Source organism: Trichosurus vulpecula, chromosome 1, assembly GCF_011100635.1.
Source record: "Trichosurus vulpecula isolate mTriVul1 chromosome 1, mTriVul1.pri, whole genome shotgun sequence".
Lineage (NCBI taxonomy): Eukaryota > Metazoa > Chordata > Mammalia > Diprotodontia > Phalangeridae > Trichosurus > Trichosurus vulpecula.
In genome coordinates, this window is record NC_050573.1 from 561,898,360 (window position 1) to 561,920,556 (window position 22,197).

The window sequence follows — 22,197 nt, forward strand, 5'->3', positions numbered from 1 at the left end:
TCTTTGTGCTAATTTCTCTGCATGTGTTTTCTCTGCGTTTTCTCTGACCTTCCGGGTGCTGACCTTTCCCCTGAACTAGTGAATATAATTAAAATAGGATTTTTAACCCCTTTTTGACCAGTCTTTCCTAGAAAAGCAGATTAAAGAACCTGTGCTGGCAGGCCATCATGGGTATGCTAGGGTGCTTGCTACTACAACAAATCTCCCTTTTCCATTCTTTAGGCTGCTTGGTGGCTTAATGGATAGAATCCTGGACCTGGAGTCAGAACCACCTGAATTCAAATCTGGCTTCAAACACCTACTAGATGTGTGATCCTGAGCAAGACACTTAACTTCTGCCAGCTTCAGTTTCCTCAACTGTAAAATAGGGATATCTTATGTGGTTGTTGCAAGGATTAGATGAAATGATATGTGGAAAACACTTATCAAAGGGTCTGTACCAAAGTAGGCATGTGATGATTTTTTTTCCTTCCCTTTTTCCCTTCCCCTGTTTTTTAACACATTTAAATCACCAGGTATCAAACTTCACATTGATTTATTATTCAGGACATTATGAAGTTCCTTGTTGAATTCCTCTATTTAATTGTTCTCCATAATGAATGCTGGCACATAGATTAAAAACATTTTTGTGGTAATACTTTTGCAACTGTTTATCATGAACATTGCAGTAGGATATGACCACATGCCTCAGGAAATTTTTTTTTGTTGTCATACTGCATACAATAAAACCAACTCTACCATCTCCTTTTTTTTCTTTTTTTGCCTCTTCACGGAGTACATGATGAATCATCATTCTTTCTTCTGGTTTTGGCTGTAGAGAGAAGACCAAGATTGATTTGCTTTAACTTTTTGAATATTATTATTTTTTTTTTGCAGGGGGGAAGGCGGGGCAATTGGAGTTAAGTGACTTGCCCAAGGTCACACAGCTAGTAAGTGTGTCAAGTGTCTGAGGCCAAATTTGAACTCAGGTCTTTCTGACTTCAGGGCTGATGCTCTACTCACTGCGCCACCAAGCTGCCCCTAGAATATTATTTTCACTTGGTGCTCACTGGAGAAAAGGTTCACATTTAAAGTACCAATAGCCAAAAGTTTATTGACGGTAGAAAATCTTTGTGATTCATGGCATCCTCTGCTCGCCTTTTCACCGTTCTTCTGCCATCACTGGAAAAACAAGCATAAGTGAGCTGCCAAGAAGTGAGGACCAGTTTGTGCTTGTATAAAGACACGGTATTATTTCCCTGAAGGAACAGTGTTTTTGAATCTCAAAGATGGGAGGAACTAATCCTGCCATTCACTGTGGCAATCTTTGACACAGTGCTTCCTCTTCACTCGATTGCTCTGAACTGGGCTAGAATGTGACCATAGAATGTGAACATTGGTCACATTCCTTCTGAATTGCCCTTATCATTCTGCTTTTTGTTGTTGCTGTTCAGTTGTGTCTCACTCCTCCTGACTCTGTGGACCACAGCACACCAATAATGTCCATGTTTTCTTGCCAAAGATACTAGAGTGGTTTGCCAACTCCTTCTTCAGTAGATTAAAGTAAATGGGGGTTAAATGACTTGCCCAGAGTCACACAACTAGTAAGTATCTGAGGCTGGATTTGAACTCTGATCTTCCTGACACCAGCCCACTGAGCCACCTAGCTGCCTTCTATCATTCTACAGTTGTTGTGGTTGATTCATGTCCAACTCTTTGTGACTCCATTTGGAGTTTTCCTACCAAAGATATTGGAGTGGTTTGCCAGTTTCCTTCTCCAGTTCATTTTACAGATGAAGAAACTGAGGCAAAGAAGGTTAAGTGACTTGCCCTGGATCACACAGCTAGTAATTGTCTGAGGCTATATTTGCACTATATTTGAGTCTTCCTGACTCCCTAACTGGCACCACCTAGGAGCCTTTCATTCTGCTCACCCACCCCTAAAATTATCTTGTTTTTACATGCTGAATTACCATAGTAGAATGTACTCTTTGAAAGTAGGGATGCTCATTTAATCATTTATTCTTTAACTCCTTTGTTGTTGTTAGCCCATTTGTTTGTTTAGGAGCCCCAGCATCTGGCATAGAGTCTTGCCTATAGGAGACATAAAATTAGTGTTTGTTGAATTGAAATAAATTGAATTCATATTTATCCACTTCCGTTTTAATGGTACCAATGGGTTGCTAAAATAAAAGTTGAGTGACAGAGGGTAATTACAGAGGTAAACCATTAGGAAAAAACTGTTATCTTTTGATAGTTTTATAAGCAATGATCATACAAGCTTAAGAAGAGAGTAATCGTATTTACTAAACCCTGGGATTTTAATATATCCTATTGAATAGACCAGTTTTGCTCTTCCCTCTAATAGGGGATTCTTTAGAAATTCTGATTGTATTTTTTTATCTACTAGATAAGTGTAATATTATGGCTATCCAGAATTGTTTGGGTTTGTTCAAAGAGTTTGTTTGTTTTTCCTCCTCTACTGAGGCCTGACAAATGGAAGAAAGTAATGTTCTCCATTTACACACAGAATGCTATGATTTCCCACTTGGCTCAGTTTCTCTCTTTCAATCTGAATCCTATCCTCCCACTCCTTTCTCTGGATGTTAATGCTGTACTTATCTGAGATACTGAGTGAAAGGAATCACATTGTTTTGAAGGTCTTATTGTGATTCATAGTTTATAAACATTTCTTTGTAACTGATTTCATTTTCCTCCTAGGAGTTGAATTAAATAATGGACAATGGCATTCCATTTCCTTATCTGCTAAAAGAAATCACCTGAGTATAATGATAGATAATGATGTGACTTCAGTTCTGCATTATGTGCTGCCAATGCAGATTTATTCGGGAGACATCTATTATTTTGGAGGTGAGTGAAATAGCCAGAATATATGGGAAATTGAACAGTGTCTCATCTTTACAATATTTTGAGATAATCATTTAAAAAGAGTCTACTAATGAAAAAAATGTTCATTTTTTTTCTTTCTGTGCACATAAAAACTGCCTTTGCAATTAACAGAAATGGTGAGATGACAAAGATTACAGAATGTAGCCTAAAGTGCATGTCACCAGATGGCCTTATTCAAATTCACTTTATATTTAGCAAGATTAATTTTTTGTGATCCACATTCTATGTCATTTCCTCATAACCCTAATAATATATTTCATGGTAGTAAAGGGTCTTCATTTTTTTTTTCTTTCTGATCTTATGTGCTGACATTAGTACAGCAAAATGGTGTTTTCTTAGTGATATCTCTAATATCTCTGGAGTGTTCTTACTGGTCTCTCACTTACTAACTTAGAAGAACGGTACCATACCCAGCAGACCAATAGTTTAAGTTAACTGGCTATTTCAACTTATGAGGATTAGAAGTTGCCAAGACAGGCCATCAGCCTCTAATACTCTACCAGGTACTTTGGACAGCAATAAAGTGAGGAATGTGCTGTTCAGAGAGTTTTTCAGAGAAGCTAACTAGTGTAAGGTATATCTAAGTCTGAAAAATGAATTTTTTGGATGGCAAACAACCATTGAATATCAAGGGATTAAAATGGAAAGTTGTTTCTTGCCCCAAATATAAAATTATAAAACTTGTCAAAAGGAAAAAAAAATCTATTCACGAATCATTGGGGTGGGGGGGTGGGGGAGAAGTATTTCTTTTTATTCCTTTTTCATTTGGTCTTTGACCACCTTTCCCCCTGCCCCACCCCTCCCCCAAAATTAAATCTGAGCTGCTGTGGTGGTAACCCAGCTTACAATGAAATAATAGAAAATCACTGTCTAGTCTTTTAAATCTCTAAATGCAACTTTTAAGAAAGTAAATAATCATAGTACACTGCTCTTAATTTCTTTCTTCAAACTAAAAATCTTATGTATTCTCATAGCAATTTGCTCTTATTAACTTACCATTTATCTGACATCTTTAGTCTAATTTCACAAAAAATATAGTGACGTGTCCTTAGAAAAACAAAGGAGGCCGTCTCAAAAGCACGGATGCTATTCCATGATATCATGAGGACCTAAGATTTACAAATTAAAAAAAGATTGTTTATGTTTTTAATTAAATGATTAACAATTAGTCAAATTAGGTAATTTCATTAAATGATTAACAATATTCTGGAAATCCAACAAATTTATCCATTTTTATTATTTAATAAATCATTACCAAAAAATCAGCCTCTATGATAAATATTAACATTCTGCATTTCAGTTAGCAAAGCACAAATGGATTCATTCCTGTAAAATAATAAAATAATGCACATTATTGTATCAATCAATCAATACTTATTTAACGCCTACAATGTGCCAGGTACTGTGCTGAGCACTGGTATAATATGCAGTGTACTTTTGGGCATCTGTGTCTGTATATGACCACATCTGTCCCTTATTTCCGTTCCTCTGACCACCATCCTAGTTCGCACTCTTCTCCCCTCTCTCCTAGATTATTGTAAGAGCCTCTTAAGTCCTCTCCCTGCCTCTAGGTTCCCTTTTTTTTGATCTAGTTCTGCTGTGAAAGTAATCTTCCTAAAGTATATGACATCCTTCCTAATCACAGTCTCCCTGTTCAAAAACCTTCTTCAGTGGCTCTCCACTGCCTCCTCAATCAAATGCAAATGGCTTAGCCTGACATTTATGACAATCCCTAATCTGACTATAACCTACCTTTCAACATTTATTGCATCCTTCTCTCCTTTGCCCGCTATATTCCAGCAAAAAAGACTATTTCCACACTTGTCGTGGTTTGCCCCACCCCTGTGCATTTTACACACCACACTTTCACACATTTTATGCCCGACCTAGTTAGCATTTCATGCCCAGAGATCCTGTAATAGAGACAACACTTCCTGGAAGGAAGTCCCATATGACACTTGCGGCCAGGAATCCTTTAAAGTCATTGCTGGATGCAGGAGGTGGATGCACCAAGGGGATAAGAATACAATTTTGCTAAAGGTTGAGTAGCGGTGATTTAATGATTAAAGCTGTGAATTCTGATTTTATGTCTTGCAAGAAAAAAGTAATTTTGCTCACCTAGAAACCCATAAGAGTGAAGGACTGTCTTAGGGTTGGTGGATCCAAGTGAGTCTTACCACACTTTACTCCTAGCCGTTAACCCTTACAATGGTCTTAATTTTAAAAGAAAAGAAAAGTGTTTATTCAGACAGGGTAGGGGTATCCTTTTGGTATTAGGTATGGGCAGCTAGATGGTACAATGAGAAAACACTGGGCCTGGAGTTATAAAGGCCTGAGTTCAAATGTGGCCTCAGACCCTTACTAGCTATGTGACTCTGGGCAAGTCACTTAGCCTTGCTTCCTCAGTTTCCTCATGTGTAAAGTGAGTTGGAGAAAGAAATGTCAAAGTACTCCAGTATCTTAACCAAGAAAACCCCCAACTAGGGTCATGAATAGTCAGACACAAATGAAACAACTGAAAAATTTCACATCACATGTGAAATCTATACTTGTGCAGTTACAATCTCAAAAAATATATATATCTGGGGGGCAGAGCCAAGATGGCGGCTGGTAAGCAGGGACTAGCGTGAGCTCCATACCGAGTCCCTCCAAAAACCTATAAAAAATGGCTCTGAACCAATTCTAGAACGGCAGAACCCACAGAAAGGCAGAGGGAAGCAGGGCTCCAGCCCAGGACAGCCTGGATGGTCTCTGGGTGAGGTCTATTCCACACAGAGCTGGGAGCTGGGAGCTGGGAACGGAGTGGAGCAGAGCCCAGCCTGAGCGGCATGGAACAACCAAAGTTGGAGTCGGGAGCTTGGGGCCCCTAGCGCCCTGAATATGTGAGCTGCGGCAGTTACCAGACCCCTCGAACCACAAACACCAAAGACTGCGGAGAAGGTTAGTGAGAAAAGCTGCGGGAGTGGAAGGAGTTTGCGGTTCGGCTTCCAGCCCCGGGGGCAGCGGAGGTGGGGCAGCTACAGTTGCTGCTGCTTCTGGCCCCAGGCCCACCTGATGGGAGGAATTAAGTGGCGGATCAGAGCAGGAGTGCAACAGCCTGCTGAAGATCTAAGCCCTGCCGGTCTGGGGGTTCTTGGGGAAGGAGAAGTGCGGATGTGACAGAGCTGGCACCTTCCCCCCAAACGTGGAACATAGAACTCGTTAGTCTACAAGCACTCACACCCCACTGAAAAACTCAAGGGTCAAGTTAGTTGGTTGGGAATATGGCCAGGCAGCGAAAGCACACCCAGATTCAGTCTCAGACTTTGGATTCTTTCTTTGGTGACAAAGAAAACCAAAACATACAGCCTAAAGAAGACAACAAAGTCATAGAGCCTACAACAAAAGCCTCCAAGAAAAACATGAACTGGCCCCAGGCCATAGAAGAACTCTAAAAGGATTTGGAAAAGCAAGTTAGAGAAGTAGAGGAAAAATTGGGAAGAGAAATGAGAAGGATGCGAGAAAACCATGAAAAACAAGTCAATGACTTGCTAAAGGAGACTCAAAACAATACTGAAAAATACAGCGAAGAAAACAACACCTTAAAAAACAGACTAACTCGTATGGCAAAAGAGCTCCAAAAAGCCAATGAGGGGAAGAATGCCTTGAAAGGCAGAATTAGCCAAATGGAAAAGGAGGTCCAAAAGACCACTGAAGAAAATACTACCTTCAAAATTAGATTGGAGCAAGTGGAAGCTAGTGACTTTATGAGAAATCAGGATATTCTAAAACAGAACCAAAGGAATGAAAAAATGGAAGACAATGTGAAATATCTCCTTGGAAAAACCACTGACCTGGAAAATAGATCCAGGAGAGATAATTTAAAAATTATTGGACTACCTGAAAGCCATGATCAAAAACAGAGCCTAGATACCATCTTTCAAGGAATTATCAAGGAGAGCTGCCCTGATATTCTAGAGCCACAGGGCAAAATAGAAATTGAAAGAATCCATCGATCACCTCCTCAAATAGATCCCAAAAAGAAGTCTCCTAGAAATATTGTCGCCAAATTCCAGAGCTCCCAGATCAAGGAGAAAATACTGCAGGCTGCCAGAAAGAAACCATTTGAGTATTGTGGAAACCCAATCAGAATAACCCAAGATCTGGCAGCTTCTACATTAAGAGATCGAAGGGCTCAGAATGCGATATTCTGGAGGTCAATGGAGCTAGGATTAAAACCTAGAATCACCTACCCAGCAAAACTGAATATCATGCTCCAAGGCAAAATATGGATTTTCAATAAAATAGAGGACTTTCAAGCTTTCTCAGTGAAAAGACCAGAACTGAATAGAAAATTTGACTTTCAAACACAAGAATCAAGAGAAGCATGAAAAGGTAATCTAGAAATGGAAATTGCAAGGGACTTACTAAAGTTGAACTGTTTTGTTTACATTCCTACATGGAAAGATGATGTGTACGATTCATGAGACCTCAGTATTAGGGTAGTTGAAGGGAATATGCATATATATATATATGTTTATGTATATATAAGTGAATGTGTATGTATGTATATATCTATGTGTATATGTATGTATGTGTATGTGTGTATATATATATGTGTGTGTTTATATATATATATATGTAAAAGAGAGAGAGCAGACACAGGGTGAGTTGAAGATGAAGGGAAGATATCTAAGAGAAATAAAGTGAAATTAAGGGATGAGAGAGCAACATACTGAGAGAGGGAGATAGGGAGAGATAGAATGGGATGGATTTTCTCGCATAAAGGTGGCAAGAAGAAGCAGTTCTATGGGAGGAGGGGAGAGGGCAGGTGAGGGGGGAATGAGTGAACCTTGATCTCATCAGATTGGGCCTGAGGAGGGAATACCGTATATACTCAGTTGGGTATCTTACCCCACAGGAAAGAAGAGGGAGGAAGATAAAAAAAAAATAAAAGGGGGGGGATGATGGAGGGGAGGGCAGATGGGGGTGGAAGTAATCAAAACAAACACTTTGGAAAGGGGACAGGGTCAAGGGAGAAAATTCAATAAAGCGGGGTGGGTTGAAAAGGAGCAAAATGTAGTTAGCCTTTCACAACATGAGTATTGTGGAAGCATTATATACATAATGATACATGTGTGGCCTAGGTTGAATTGCTTGACTTCTTAGGGAGGGTGGGTGGGAAGGGAAGAGGGGAGAGAATTTGGAACTCAAAGTTTTAAAATCAGATGTTCAAAAAAAAAGGTTTTTGCATGCAACTAAAAAATAAGATACACAGGCAATAGGGTGTAGAAATTTATCTTGCCCTACAAGAAAGGAAGGGAAAAGGGGATGAGAGGGGAGGGGGGTGATAGAGGGGAGGGCTGACTGGGGAACAGGGCAACCAGAAGATATGCCATCTTGGAGTGGGGGGAGGGTAGAAATGGGGAGAAAATTTGTAATTCAAACTGTTGTGAAAATCAGTGCTGAAAACCAAATATGTTAAATAAATAAATTTAAATTAGAAAAAAAAAAAGAAATGATGAGCAGGCAGACTTCAGAAAAACCTGGAAAGACTAGAATGAACAGATGCTGAGTGAAGTGAGCAGAACCAGGAGAACACTGTACACAGTAACAGCCACAATGTGCAATGACTAACTTTGATAGACTTATCTCTTCTTAGCAATGCAAGGATCCAAGACAAGTCATAAGGACTTATGATAGAAAATGCTGTCCACATTCAGAAAAAGAATTATGGAGTTTGAACGCAGATCAAAGCATACTATTTGCTCTCTCTCATTTTTTTTCTTTTTTTTTTTGTTTGTTTCTTCTTCCTCATGGTTTCTCCCATTGGTTATACTTCTTGTTTATAATGTGAAAATAGGTTCAATGTGAATGTATATGTAGAACCTATATCAAATTACATGCCATCTTGGGGTGGAGGTAGGGAAGAGATGGGGAGACAATTTTGAACTCAAAATCTTACAGAAGTGAATGTTGGAAACTAAAATAAATTTTTAAAATGTTAAAAAAAAGAAAAAAAATATATATATATATATCTCTGGATTAACTTGACTATTATCCTTAGACCTCAAGCTCTCTCCCCTGTTGCTCATTTTTTGGAGCATGTAGGTGATGTAATGTATAGAGTCCTGGCCCTGGAGTCAGGAGGACCTGAGTTCAAATCTAGCCTCAGATACTTACTAGCTGTGTTACCCTAGGTGAGTCACTTAACCCTGTTGGCATCAGTTCTTCATCTGTAAAATGAACTGAAAAAGGAAATAGCAAACCATTCCAGTATCTTTGCCAGGAAAGTCCTCTATAGAGCCACAGAGAGTCAGACAGGACTGAAAAGGACTGAACAAAAAATGGCCTTATGATTCCTGATACCACCAAGAGCAGAATGAAAAGGGAAAGGGAATGGAGAAATTCTTCTGCCTATTAATAATGGCTCTGTGAGAACAATAGGTCCACAAGTTATGCCGTCCACTGGGTTGCAAATGGTCTCTATCTGAGACCACTTCCAAGGATAGCTGACTGTGGGAGCTGGTATATCCTAGACCAAGGTATTACATGTCTCACTGAATGGTGTTTGAGGTCCCTGAGTTATTCTCCAGGTAGGCCCATCACTATTCCCTGAACGACTCAAGGTCACCGCTCCTTCTCAGGCTCCTTTGCTGGATTAACTTTCATATCCTTTAACTCTAGTTGTATCTCAAGTTTTAGTCCTGGACAGTTATAATATTCTCTCTTTATGCTCTAGCTGTCGGTGACCACACTGACTCACCAGGATTTATCATTTCTAGGCTAATGACTCCTGCATCTATCATTGCTAGCTCAATTTCTCTCCAAAGTACAAGTCCCTCATCACCAACTTCCTCATGGACAGTTCAAGCCGCATGTTCTGTAAATATCTCAAATTCAGAATGTCCCAAAACGACCTTTTGTTTCTCACCAAAAGTACCATTCTTCTGAATTTCCCTATTTTGTTGAACACACTGCCTTTCTTCTGCTCCCCTGGGTTCACATTTTCACTCACCCCACATATCCAGTCAGATGCTAGATGTTGTCATACGTGACTTCATAGCTCTTTCAAATTAAACTCCTCCTACCCGCCTATGCAGTCACCACCCTACCTCAGGCCCTCATGGCCTCTCACCTTGACTATGGCAATAGCTTCCTACTTGGTCCGCTTATCCCAGGGGTCTCCCCTTTTAAATTCACCCTTCACACAATTGCCAAAAGGATTTTCCTGAAGCACAGATTTCAACTTCAGCAAACCAGTGCTTCAAATAGTAACAGCTAACATTTATATCATGAGCTTAGAGAGACTTCGGGAGACATTGAAAGATAGAAAGAACTGGCATGCCGTGGCCCAGGAGGTCATGAAAAGTCGGACATGACTCAATAAATGAGCAACAACCAAAAAATACTTATGTTGCTCCTACTGTGTGCCAGGCTCTGTGCTAAGCACTTGACCATTGTCATTTTATCTAATCCTCACAACAGTCTTGGGAAGTAGGTACTGTTAATATCCTCATTTTACAGATGTGGAAACTGAGGCAAACACAGGTTAAATGACTATCCCAGGGTCACACAGCTAGTAAGTATCCAAGGCCAAATTTGAATTCAGCTCTTCCTGACTTCAGGTCCCAAGCTCTATCTGCTGTGCTGCATAAAGGCCCCACCTACCAAAGAAAACTTCTTTTCCATGTAAAACTTCATGATCTGCCTCCAAGTAACTTTTTAGGCCTTCATCTAGGCTACTCCCTTCCATACACGCTCACACAGTGTGCTTCATTCAGGATGGCCTCCTACTTTCCCTCCTGCATCCTCCCATTTCAGCCCATGCCCTCTTACTCCAAATTTCACGGCCGAGGTATCGTGCTGCCCAGGGCGATTCGGACAAGAGTGACCTGGATGTTTGTGAGATGTCACAAAGACCTTCTTTTAAGGAGAAAGCCTGGAGAGGATCAAATATTTAGTAACTGGATATAGCAGAGCACGAATGACGGCGAGCATGAGTTCATTCAGTCTTCTTTTAGATGGTTCAGTAGATAGAGCGCTGGACCTCGAGTCAGGAAGATTTAATTTCAGATTTGCCCCCAAACACTTAGTAGCTGTATGATCTTGGGCAAATCACTTCTCAGTTTCCTCATCTGTAAAATAGAGATGATATAGCCCTTTCCAGCTTTGTCGTGATGATCAAATGAAATAATATCTGTAAAGCGCTTTGTAAACTGTTAGATCCTATGTAAATGGTAGTAGTAGTAGTGGTGGTGGTGGTGGTGGTGGTGCTGGTGGTGGTGGTAGTGGTAGTAGTAGGTAGTGGTGGTAGTAGTAATATATTCCCATCCACTCATCTAAGCTCTCTGGATTCTGAGTCATATCACAGATTTGGTCCATGGAGACTCTCCAGGGACCTGTTTAGAACAGCTGAGTCAAAATCTTCACTTGGATACCCGTTGTCCATGTTAGCTTCTGTTTCCTCAACCTCCGCTGATGGAATTTTCTGCATCTTTTGTAACTTCATTAGTTCACTCTAAGTCTTAGACTGACTGATTGTGACCTCTTTCCAAACTTCTTAACAGTGTAAACCAAGCCTATTATCTTTAGCTTCTTGATTTTTACTAAATTTGGGAATACTTTCCTGGTTTGTGGAGGAATTGACTTAAGAAGGACCCCAGATCTTCCTTCCATGCTGTAGAACCACAGGTTTTAGTTAGAAGACACATCTGTTGCTACCATGCACCAAGACTCCCTCTCTGGCCATCGAGGCTTAGATAGGCTGATAAACTTCTCCAAATAAGGCCCCAGCAAAAGGAGAAGAAATGATGTTTCCTGCTCAAAAGCCTACTGCAGTTCCTTTTTACAAACAGCCACAGAATTTGTGGGATGGAGCTGATGGAGTGATTTGAATCTTATGCTTCAGTAGGGGTCACTTAGACTTAAACTAAGTGTCCATGACACTAAATACCAGAGAATAAGAGGACATCACTGCTACCAAGTTTTAGCAAATTGGCTTTGCTTTCAGATCATGCCGGATTATGACTCTTAAAGGTTTTCACAATTAGTCAGAGGTAGCTGAGATTGTTCCAGACTTGGTCTGTAGCATATACAGTGGAGTTATGGGGAATACTTAAACAGGCATAGTTTGGGGCTTGCTGTGGATATCACAGAGTAGGATGCAGAAACATATACATATTTGAACAAACATTTGCTGAGAGACAAAACCTATGCTTCACCCCTGGAATGTCACTACAACATAAACCTATAATCATTGGATCAATCAATAATACCATTAAGTATCCCATTTTTAACACCAGGGAATGTGAAGGTAAAGAGAGATTCATCTAAAGTGATAGGTATGGCCATTTATATGGTGTGAGGGTTACTGTACCCTACTTAGGTTGTGGTGACAAATAGCAGTTTAATCAGATAACAGAGAAAAACAAGTTCCAGAGCATTTGTTTAAGACTTTTCTGCATTCTAAGGTGGGTTGACATCATCACAAATCAGGGAAGAATAGCACCGGGAGGTAGTACAGAAGCACCAGCATAGCTGTTCATCTGGGCCCTGATTTGTCAATCCTAATGTCTTTAGATGCCCTTACCCTGGCCCCTTTTACTATGGGACCCCACAGACCAGCTGTGTGGACAACTCAAATGGCCTTTGAGTTCTTATCAGAGGAATGAAAACTACCAAAAATTCTTTCAGTGTGATTGGCAGACAGGAGATTAACAGGGGAATAGAACAGAGATGGATTTTGGACTTCATGGGATTAGGACATTGCCCTGCTAACAGTTAAGCTTTTGTGGTTGGCCGATGCAAGCTAATAGTTTTTGGCTCTTCATCTTGAAATAAAGCAGAAGTTGCCTTATTGAGAGACCTTTAAGGATGAAGCAGTCACTTAGCAATACTAGGTTGAAGTAGGCCCTACTACAAACAGCCTTTAGTTTATGGAAGTTTTCTTAAATTGTCATTTGAAAGATCTATGAAAGTCATATAATGGACCCCTCCAATGGCCGTCTATTTCTTCGACAATTTAGTTGAATTACACACAAATGATTTGTCATTGTGATTGTTGCCAAAAAAAAAGATAATTTACACTTTATTGGGTTATGAGTCTGTCAGCTCATTGGGATGAAGTACTCCCTATATTTGTACAGATCATGACCCCTTTATATCTTTGCAGATGGTTTCTGAGAGTAGCTATGTGTAGCAACAATCTTGCTAGCAGCTGCTGTTGAGATGTAAGACCCAACAAGAGCTGCCATCACAGGTTCTTTTGATCTGATTTACTAAGGAAAGCAACTTTAAGGGGTTAACAATCTCACTTTAATCAAACATACATATATCATTCACTTAGTTCAGGAGGAAAAGCCAGCACCTGAACTTCAGAGCAAATACAAACAAATTACAAACATCAATAGACCTTGTCTGATTCAAATCACAATTCACAGTTACCAGGAAAGGAGGTGGAGCCAAGATGGCAGCTGGAAAGTAGGGACTTGCATGAGCTCCCCACCAAGTCCCTGCAAAAGCCTATAAAAATGGCTCTGAACAAATTCTAGAACTGCAGATAGCAGAGGGAAGCAGGGCTCCAGTCCAGGACAGCCTGGATGGTCACTGGGTGAAGTCTATTGTGCACAGAACTGGCCAGGCAGCGAAAGCACACTCAGATTCAGTCTCAGACTTTGGAATCTTTCTTTGGTGACAAAGAAGACCAAAACATACAGACAGAAGAAGTCAACAAAGTCACAGAGCCTACATCAAAAGCCTCCAAGAAAAACATGAACTGCTCTCAGGCCATGGAAGAGCTCAAAAAGGATTTGGAAAAGCAAGTTAGAGAAGCAGAGGAAAAATTGGGACAAGAAATGAGAATGATGCAAGAAAACCATGAAAAACAAGTGTTGCTACGGACTTGCTAAAGGAGACCCAAAAAAATACTGAAAAATACACTGAAGAAAACAACACCTTAAAAAACAGACTAACTCAAATGGCAAAAGAGCTCCAAAAAGCCAATGAGGAGAAGAATGCCTTCAAAGGCAGAATTAGCCAAATGGAAAAGGAGGTCCAAAAGACCACTGAAGAAAATACTACCTTCAAAATTAGATTGGAGCAAGTGGAAGCTAGTGACTTTATGAGAAATCAGGATATTCTAAAACAGAACCAAAGGAATGAAAAAATGGAAGACAATGTGAAATATCTCCTTGGAAAAACCACTGACCTGGAAAATAGATCCAGGAGAGATAATTTAAAAGTTATTGGACTACCTGAAAGCCATGATCAGAAAAAGAGCCTAGATATCATCTTTCAAGAAATTATCAAGGAGAACTGCCTTGATATTCTAGAGCCAGAGGGTAAAATAGAAATTGAAAGAATCCACAGATCGCCTCCTCAAAAAGTTCCCAACAAGAAAACTTCTAGGAATATTGTTGCCAAATTCCAGAGCTCCCAGGTCAAGGAGAAAATATTGAAAGCATCCAGAAAGAAAAAAATTTGAGTGTTGTGGAAACATAATCAGAATAACATAGTTACTAGGAAAGCATCAACAACTGGGTTTACAAGCTGAGGGCTGGGAGGTGGTTTAACAGCAGCTGCCCAGAGTCTCTTCAAGTCACAGGATGCTCTTCCAGTGAGTGAGAGCCCCAAACCAAACATCTGGATTTCTTCAAAGCCAGGGAGCTCCTTAATGACTACCAGAGTCTCCACACTGTTACTCTTCCAGTGAGTGAGAGCCCCAAAAGTCAAACACCAACCTTGGATCTTATATACCAGTCTCAGGGTACCAGCCCCGGGGCACTTGTAATACCTCAGTGCTGAGAAGCACTCAAAGAAAGAACAGTGAAAAATCCCATTTAGGGTATGGGAAAGTTAATCCCTAGTACTACCATATATAAATCAATGACTCCTGATTGTCTTAGTGCTGAGAAACATTCCAAGACAAGATTCCACTTTATCTGCCCCATTCAAAGACCAGAATCATTAAAGGCAATTAAGAGAAGAACAGCAAAAAGTCCCATCTTAATTACTGATACACTATGATCCAAATTTCATCTCATCTCCTTCTGGCCACATTGGTGCTCATCTTCTCAGAACATATCTAGTCTTCAGACAGTATAAATGCAAACCATCAATAAGCTTGTATTTATTTGAAGCCTTTTTACCTGTCAGCCTGAAATCCCACCTGCATATCCTTTGAGAACTCAAAGGCATTTTCACAGTGTGATGAAACATTGAGTAGAATTGTAGTGGAAAACTAGAAATTCTATCCTTAAGAAATAACTAAATAAATAGAAATTCTAAGATTTAAATCTTGATTCTAAACAATTTTCCTGATTTTGTTTTGCCTTTTTGGCCTATAATTTGTCAAGACTGTAAAAAAAGTATACATTTTTTTTAAAATATAGTATTCTCATTGTCCTTCTATTTAGATTTTTTTCATGGAAACTTTCACATTTAGTATTTTTCAGTGATTTTTCTTTGTTTAGTATTTTAGTGGTGAAAGTAGATGAGAGATAAAAGAACTGCAGTGCATCATGCCTTCTAAGTATTCACATTAGATGTGAACCTAATAACAGATGCTTTTCACACTAACTCTCAACAGAGTCTGTTTTTCTCATTTTGTCTTTCTTTTTTTTTGGGGGGGGAGTTGACATATTTTGTTTTTATATAATCTAAACTTCTTCCATTATCTGTCCTCATATATCCCCTTCTAGACTACAATCTTATATAATAAATATTTTTTAAAAGAGAAAGAGAAAAAATCAGCAAAACTGATTAATATATTTTTAAAAAGCTAAAAATGCAATGTTCCATACCCACAGATCTCCGTCCACCACAAGGGGTAGGGGAAAGATGTGTTCCGAAATTTATTCTTTGTGGTCAAACTTATTCTTATAATTCTGCATCATTTCCTTTAGATTGTTTTGTTACTATGGGTCTTTCCATTTGCATTTTCACAGTCATTGTGCATATTATTCTCTTGGCTCTGCTTTCTTCACTCTTCATCACTTCATGTAAGGTTTTCCATGCTTCTCTATATTCATTTTATTCATTGTTTGTTATAGTTGAGGAATATTCCATAACCTGCTTCATTTTTATTAATGTCAATATTATTTTGTTTCTATAGAAGTAGTTTTTTTTCATAGTGAATGCAACAGTTTAATTTACTATACATCTTCTCATGATGGAATATCTATTATCTTTCTAGAGGAAGGATATGGGTTATCAGAAGGATTTTCTTATTTCACTACCTTCACATAAATAGGCTGATTGCAGTTGTATTTAAATTTTTTCTTTCATGTTTGCTCAGTGAAATAATTTGTTTCCTTTTCTTTGTAAAAAAAATTGTTTTGTTCTTCACTGAATTCTTAACCTGATGATTTATCAGGTTTGGAGGGTGAGCCTGGGATCTCCATCTACTATAATACAGTATAACCGTAGCTTAGTTCTACCAAAATAGAATGGCATTGCCTGGTGACAGATTATGTTTGTTATTGAAAAGCCAACCCAGCCACAGACCATGATAAGGACAGTTTAGGGTCAAAATAAATAATAAAGATTACCCAATAATCTGGCTTCTAAGTGGGGTGTAGTCACAGATATTTTGTAGTATTTCTTTGATAGGCTTATGGATTTCCTCAGACTCAAAGATTTAGAGTGGAAAGGGTCTTTAGAGGTAATTGAGCCCAACCCCCTTATTTTACAGAAGAGGAGACTGAGGTCTTGAATGATTAAATGACTTTTCTGGTAACTATTACAACTCTCCAAGGCGCAGCCAAAGTGAAAGGAATTCTTTAAGAATTCTAGATATCTCCATTGTGGATATATCTATTTTAGCCTGAAATGGCATGTCACAAACTGAGGTACCAATCTGTTGGCCTCTTGTATAATTTTATCTTTATGAAAAATAACCAAACTGTGAAGCAGAAAAACTTGATAAATATCACAGGAGAGGGTCTTCACCGATATGCTACTTTTCACTATTTTCCCAGAGTCGTGAATTTCCTTCAGACAAAGTATGTAGAATAATTTTGCATTCATATTTGAGAATAATTATTATTTGCCATTAAGTTCCCTTTCAAAGGGAGCTATTTCATTTTGATACCGCATCAACAAAGACCATGGCATTGTCCCACTCATGAATCTGGCCACACGAGTAAAACCATGATAATATACTAGATTCTCATAGTTCTCTATTCCTTTTCTGGAGAACACAACGTAAGTTATCCAGCATCCTCAGGAGGTACTCAACTTTTCAGATTTCCTCAATACCAATAAATTCTTTCTTTATACTATATCCAAAATCCAAGAAAAATCCATGCCTTCAAGCCTGCTCTTTAAATGGGCTTAGTGCAGAAAAACACATTGTTATTTTATTTCATTAACTATGTATCTTAAGAGTTGCCCATAGGTAGAGACACAATCCCTACACTGAACCTCTCTTAGTTCTCTTGATCCCTAGTTTATTGAGTTAAAAGAAATGAACCCAATGTACATTTCTGATTTGACATTTCCTTTCAGAAATCCTCATTGCTTTTACTGGCAGCTCCTTGATTTGTTTTTTTATTGTTTTTTTTTGTCTGTAATGAGCATAATCTTTTTGCTGTAGGATAATTTGAGTGAAATACCATCTGGAGAAAGGGAAATGAACTGAGTAAATAATTTCTTTACCATTTTCCCTACATCATATAACAGCAAGTCTCTCTACGTCTTATTTTCCTAACATTCTTTATTGATTATTGAGTTCTAGTAAAAAAAAAACATACCCTGTACTATACCTGTTTCATTGAAAATTTATCCCATCCTTCCAAGGTGAACTTGAAACATCACAACTATTTTCATATTGCCTTATAAATTGGGGAAATGAGTAATGAGGCTCTACAGATTTGCCTGTAACACAGAGTTTGAAGCTTTTTAAAAATTTTTATGAGGTTAGTGTACAATGTTTCAGTATACCTAGTAGTTTTAAATATGAACGCAAATTTCCTTTTGTGTTAGAAATGTGATTGGGGAAATACAAGGCTACAAAGCTATAAAACATTAGAATAGATGTGGTATTGTAAAGCTAATGATGGAAATTTCTCAGCTTTATCACATCAGATATTGTCATAGATCGTACTGGAGTTAAGAAAATGCTGAATCCCAAATTCTTTTTATTCCTATTCATTGTAATAATGATTGACAGCAATATGAGATTAATGAAAAACTAATGAAAATACAGAAACCCTTGAGTGGTCTCCTAGTTTTTCTCCATAGTATTTCTTCAAATAGACTAAAATTATTTATTTCCCTTTGATAAGAAATATAGAACATTAACTGAAAACCACAACAGGAATGCTGCTGAGGTTAATACAAATAAATGCAATGTTATTTATTTAAGTAATTTGAAAAGTAAAGGAAGGAAAAAAAAAGATATAGAAATTTGCCATGGAAGAAACTAGTCCAACTTAAAGAAAATATCATTAAAATGAAAATAAATGAAGTGCATTGCATTGATATACATTGACATTTCCTTGTGATTACCTATTCATTTCCCTTTGTGATTCAAAGAATCAATGAAATAAACTGCTACAAATTTTCATATCATGACATAACCAAATGTCTGATTTTTGAAATATTATTAACAAATAGAATATTATTATAATATTGTTTTATATTATTATAACATTGTTTTATTATGATCAAATTTTATTATACTATCTATATTATTAGGTTAATTTAACCTTTCTTCCAAATAGATAATTTTAAAACAAATTTAATATTTACTGTTATCATAATACTTTTTCCTTAATAGTATTTTTTTCCAATTACATGTAAAGATAGTTTTCAACATTAATTTTTGTGAAATTTTGAGTTCTAAATTTTTCTCTCTCCCCCTCTCCTCTCCTTCCCCCTTCCCAAAGACAGCAAGCAATCCAATATAGGTTACACATGTACAACCATGTTAAACATTTCCATGTTAGTTATGTTGTGAAAGAAGAATCAAAACAAAAGGGAAAAACCACAAGAAAGAAAAAAACAAAAAAAAATTTAAAAAGAGTGAAAATAGTATGCTTCAATATGCATTCAGACTCCATAGTTATTTCTCTGGATGTGATGAGCATCCTCTATGATGAATCTTTTGGGAGAGTCTTGGATTAATGGACTGCTGAGAAGAGTTAAGTCTGTCATAGCTACTCATTGCACAGTTTTGCTGTTGCTGTGTACCATGTTCTAGTTCTGCTCACTTCCTTCAACGTAACTTCATGTAAGTCTAGGTTTTACTGAAATCTGCCTGCTTATCATTTCTTAGACAATAGAATCCTATTACATTCATATACCACAGCTCGTTCAGCCATTCCCCAATTGATGGGCATCCCCTCAATTTCCAGTTCTTTGCCACCACAAAATGAGATGTTATGACTGTTCTCATACGTGTGGTCCTTTTCTCTGTTTAATACCTTTTCTTAACTCTGTTATTTCTTCCTGTATTTTATATATCCATTATATAATCTCAGTTTCACTACTGCATTTTTTGGTGGAAACTTAATAGAGACCAGAATAATTTACAAGGCACTGCATGCTAACTTAGGCTGATCTGACCTTGTGGCCAGTATCATTTGTTCAGTATTATAGTTGGCTGCAGAGCTCTGTCTTAGGTCTACTTGACATCTCAATATACTTTCTTTCTTGGTGATCTCATAAGCCCCCAGGGGGTCAGCCGTCCCTTCTAGGCAGATGACTTCCTGATGAATTTTTTTTTTTCATTTCCAGGCTCTTTCCAGAAATCCAAGTCCACATTATGTACTGCTTCTTGGACACCTCCAAGTGTACATTTTGTAAGCTTCTCAAACTCAAAATGTCCCAAACAAAACTCATTTATCTTTCCATCCAAAGACCCTCATTATTTCTTCATAGTATCATTACTTCTGTTGAGGGCAGTGCCATCCTTCTCATCAGCCAATTCTCCCACTTATCAAATCATTTCCAAATCTCATTATTTTTGCTTCCATAATGTCTTCCACCTGCTCCCTTATTTTGAGTCCCACAGCCACCACTTTAGTTTAGGCTCTCATTACCTCTGTCCTGAACTTTTGTAATAGCCTTCTATTTGGTCTCCTAATCTCCATTTTCTCCACCCTCCAATCGATCCTCCTAATAGCTGACACAATGATTTTCTAAAATCACAGGTCGGACAATGCTACATCCCTAACCAAGAGTCTCTAGTGACTTCCTCCTGTCTTCAGGATTACAATCAAACCTTTCAATTTGGCCTTTAAAGCCCTGCAAAATTTGTATCTAAAGACCTTTCTAGATCTATAGTACATTTCTGTAATTTGTTTTTAGTTTTTAAACATTTACAAAATGTACAGTTGGAGGTGTCCAAGAAGCAGTACATAATATAAATTTGGATTTCTCGAAAAAGCCTGGAAATGGAAAAATAGATCAGGAAGTCATCAGCATAAAAGGGATGGCTGACCCCCTGGGGGCTTATGAGAAAACCGGGAAAGTATATTGAGATGACAAGTAGACCTAAGACAGAGCTCAGGGGCACACTATAATACTAAATGAACAATATTGGCGATGAGGTCAGATCAGCCAAAGGAGGTTAGTATGCAGTGACTTGTAAATTATTCTGGTTCTATTAAGTTTCCATCAAAAAATGAAATGAAAAAATGAAAACTGAAATGAAAGAATGAAGAAAGAACCAAAGAAGAAAGAAAAAACAAGAAAGAAAAAAAAAAACTTTTGTATCATATATAAGCTTAGTCAAACAAAACAAATTCCTATGTTGCTCATGTCCAGAATGCTTTTCTCATTCTGCATTTAAGTCCATTAACCTCTCTGTTAAATAGTAAGTAATATTCATCACCCATCCAATTTACCAGTCGCCTTTACTGTTCCCTTCTTTATCTTCACCTGGAAGAACTCTCCACGGACCAGATTCCCAGAGACCACCCTGTCCCCCTACCCTTTTTCCCTGGAAGGAGCTAATTTGTTCAGTTTTGTAAATCCATCGTGTAATTGAGTTGTCATGATTGGTGAATGAGTGAAAGCAGTCACCCAACTCATTATATCTACCCTGCCCTGGGCCATGCTTCATATCCCATCCACCTTTCTGCCCAGGATATTTTGCCATCTGCCTTGGTACCTTTCACAGTTTCCCTCTCTCACTTCCCTCTCCCCAACAAGATATTTTCTGTGATCCTTACTACCTCTAGAACCTCTCCAAAATAGGAAATATGCACAAGAAATAAAACAATTTCAGCTGTTTCCCCAAGGTAGGACAATAACAGCCATAAGTTAAAAACCCAATGGCAAGCCTACACAAGCTGACTCATGGAATTAAAACAGAATTCAATTCTACACCTCATCTCCCCCACCAGTGCTTTGGAAATCCAAAAGATAGATGCTTACTCAAGCTGCACCAATAGCCTACTGAGAGAACTCAGCCACAAAACAGAGGAAACTGGGACAGGACACTTGGGTGTGACTGTGACTATGTTGTATTCCACTAAGCCTGAGGTAAAAAGCCCAGCCTTCAGTGGGCACTGGTTCTGTCCCCATAAGCAACCTGGGATAGAGGTGAAGGCTGGTGAACTATCGATTGCCCACCTTGGAAAGGGATTGAGATGACTTTGAGATGCAACCTCAGGAAGAGGTTGTAAGAAAGTGAACAATAGGGAAAAAATAAAGGAAATTAAGTCTGAAGTTACCAAAAATCTCAAGAGAAAGAATATTCAGTTAATATTCACCGTAAGCAGAAAAAACAACAGTGAAAATATTAAGGGAATATATATGAATATATATATATATATATGAAGGAATATGGCCTCCAGAGCTGAAGTAATAATCTGTCTATGAATAAATATTGCAAGAAAAAAATAAAATCAGTTAACACCTGATTAAGCAAAAAAAAAAACCTGTGGATTCCAAAGAAAGCATCACATCAGGATATTCTGACTGTTTAAAAGAGAAACGAGAGAGAGACAGAGAGAGAGAGAGAGAGAGAGAGAGAGAGAGATTAATGTTAGTCTTCTTCAACAGAATGTAATCTCCTTGAGGGCAGAGACTTTCACTTTTTTCATGTGTCTTTTAGTTCCTAGCTCAGTGCCTAATAATAACAGGCAATTAATAAAGGCTTATTAAATAATTGAATGGTGATTAATAACATTATTTTGACAATAAAATTTTGTATAATACTTTATAGTTTACAGAATTATTTTCTCCTAAGAATGCTCTGAATAAAACTATGTATAATTCTTGTAGGAAAATTGATCTGAAAAATATCAGGATAAAGTGGTGTTGGGGAAGAAAACTAATCATATTGTTTGAGCATTAATAATAACCCAAGAATATTTG

The 22,197-nt window shown here is 38.1% G+C and overlaps 1 protein-coding gene across 6 annotated transcripts in view; it reads left to right on the top strand.

The window, feature by feature from the left end:
• Positions 1–22,197, top strand: part of CNTNAP4 (contactin associated protein family member 4) — a 419,915-nt gene that overhangs the window by 206,150 nt on the left and 191,568 nt on the right. For 5 of the 6 annotated variants that reach the window (XM_036741850.1, XM_036741849.1, XM_036741851.1 and 2 more), the window contains one exon: positions 2,701–2,850. The exons of the other annotated variant lie outside the window; for it this stretch is intronic. In XM_036741850.1, coding sequence (XP_036597745.1) covers positions 2,701–2,850 — 150 coding nt within the window. The remainder of the gene's footprint in view (positions 1–2,700; positions 2,851–22,197) is intronic. 6 annotated transcript variants of the gene reach the window in all.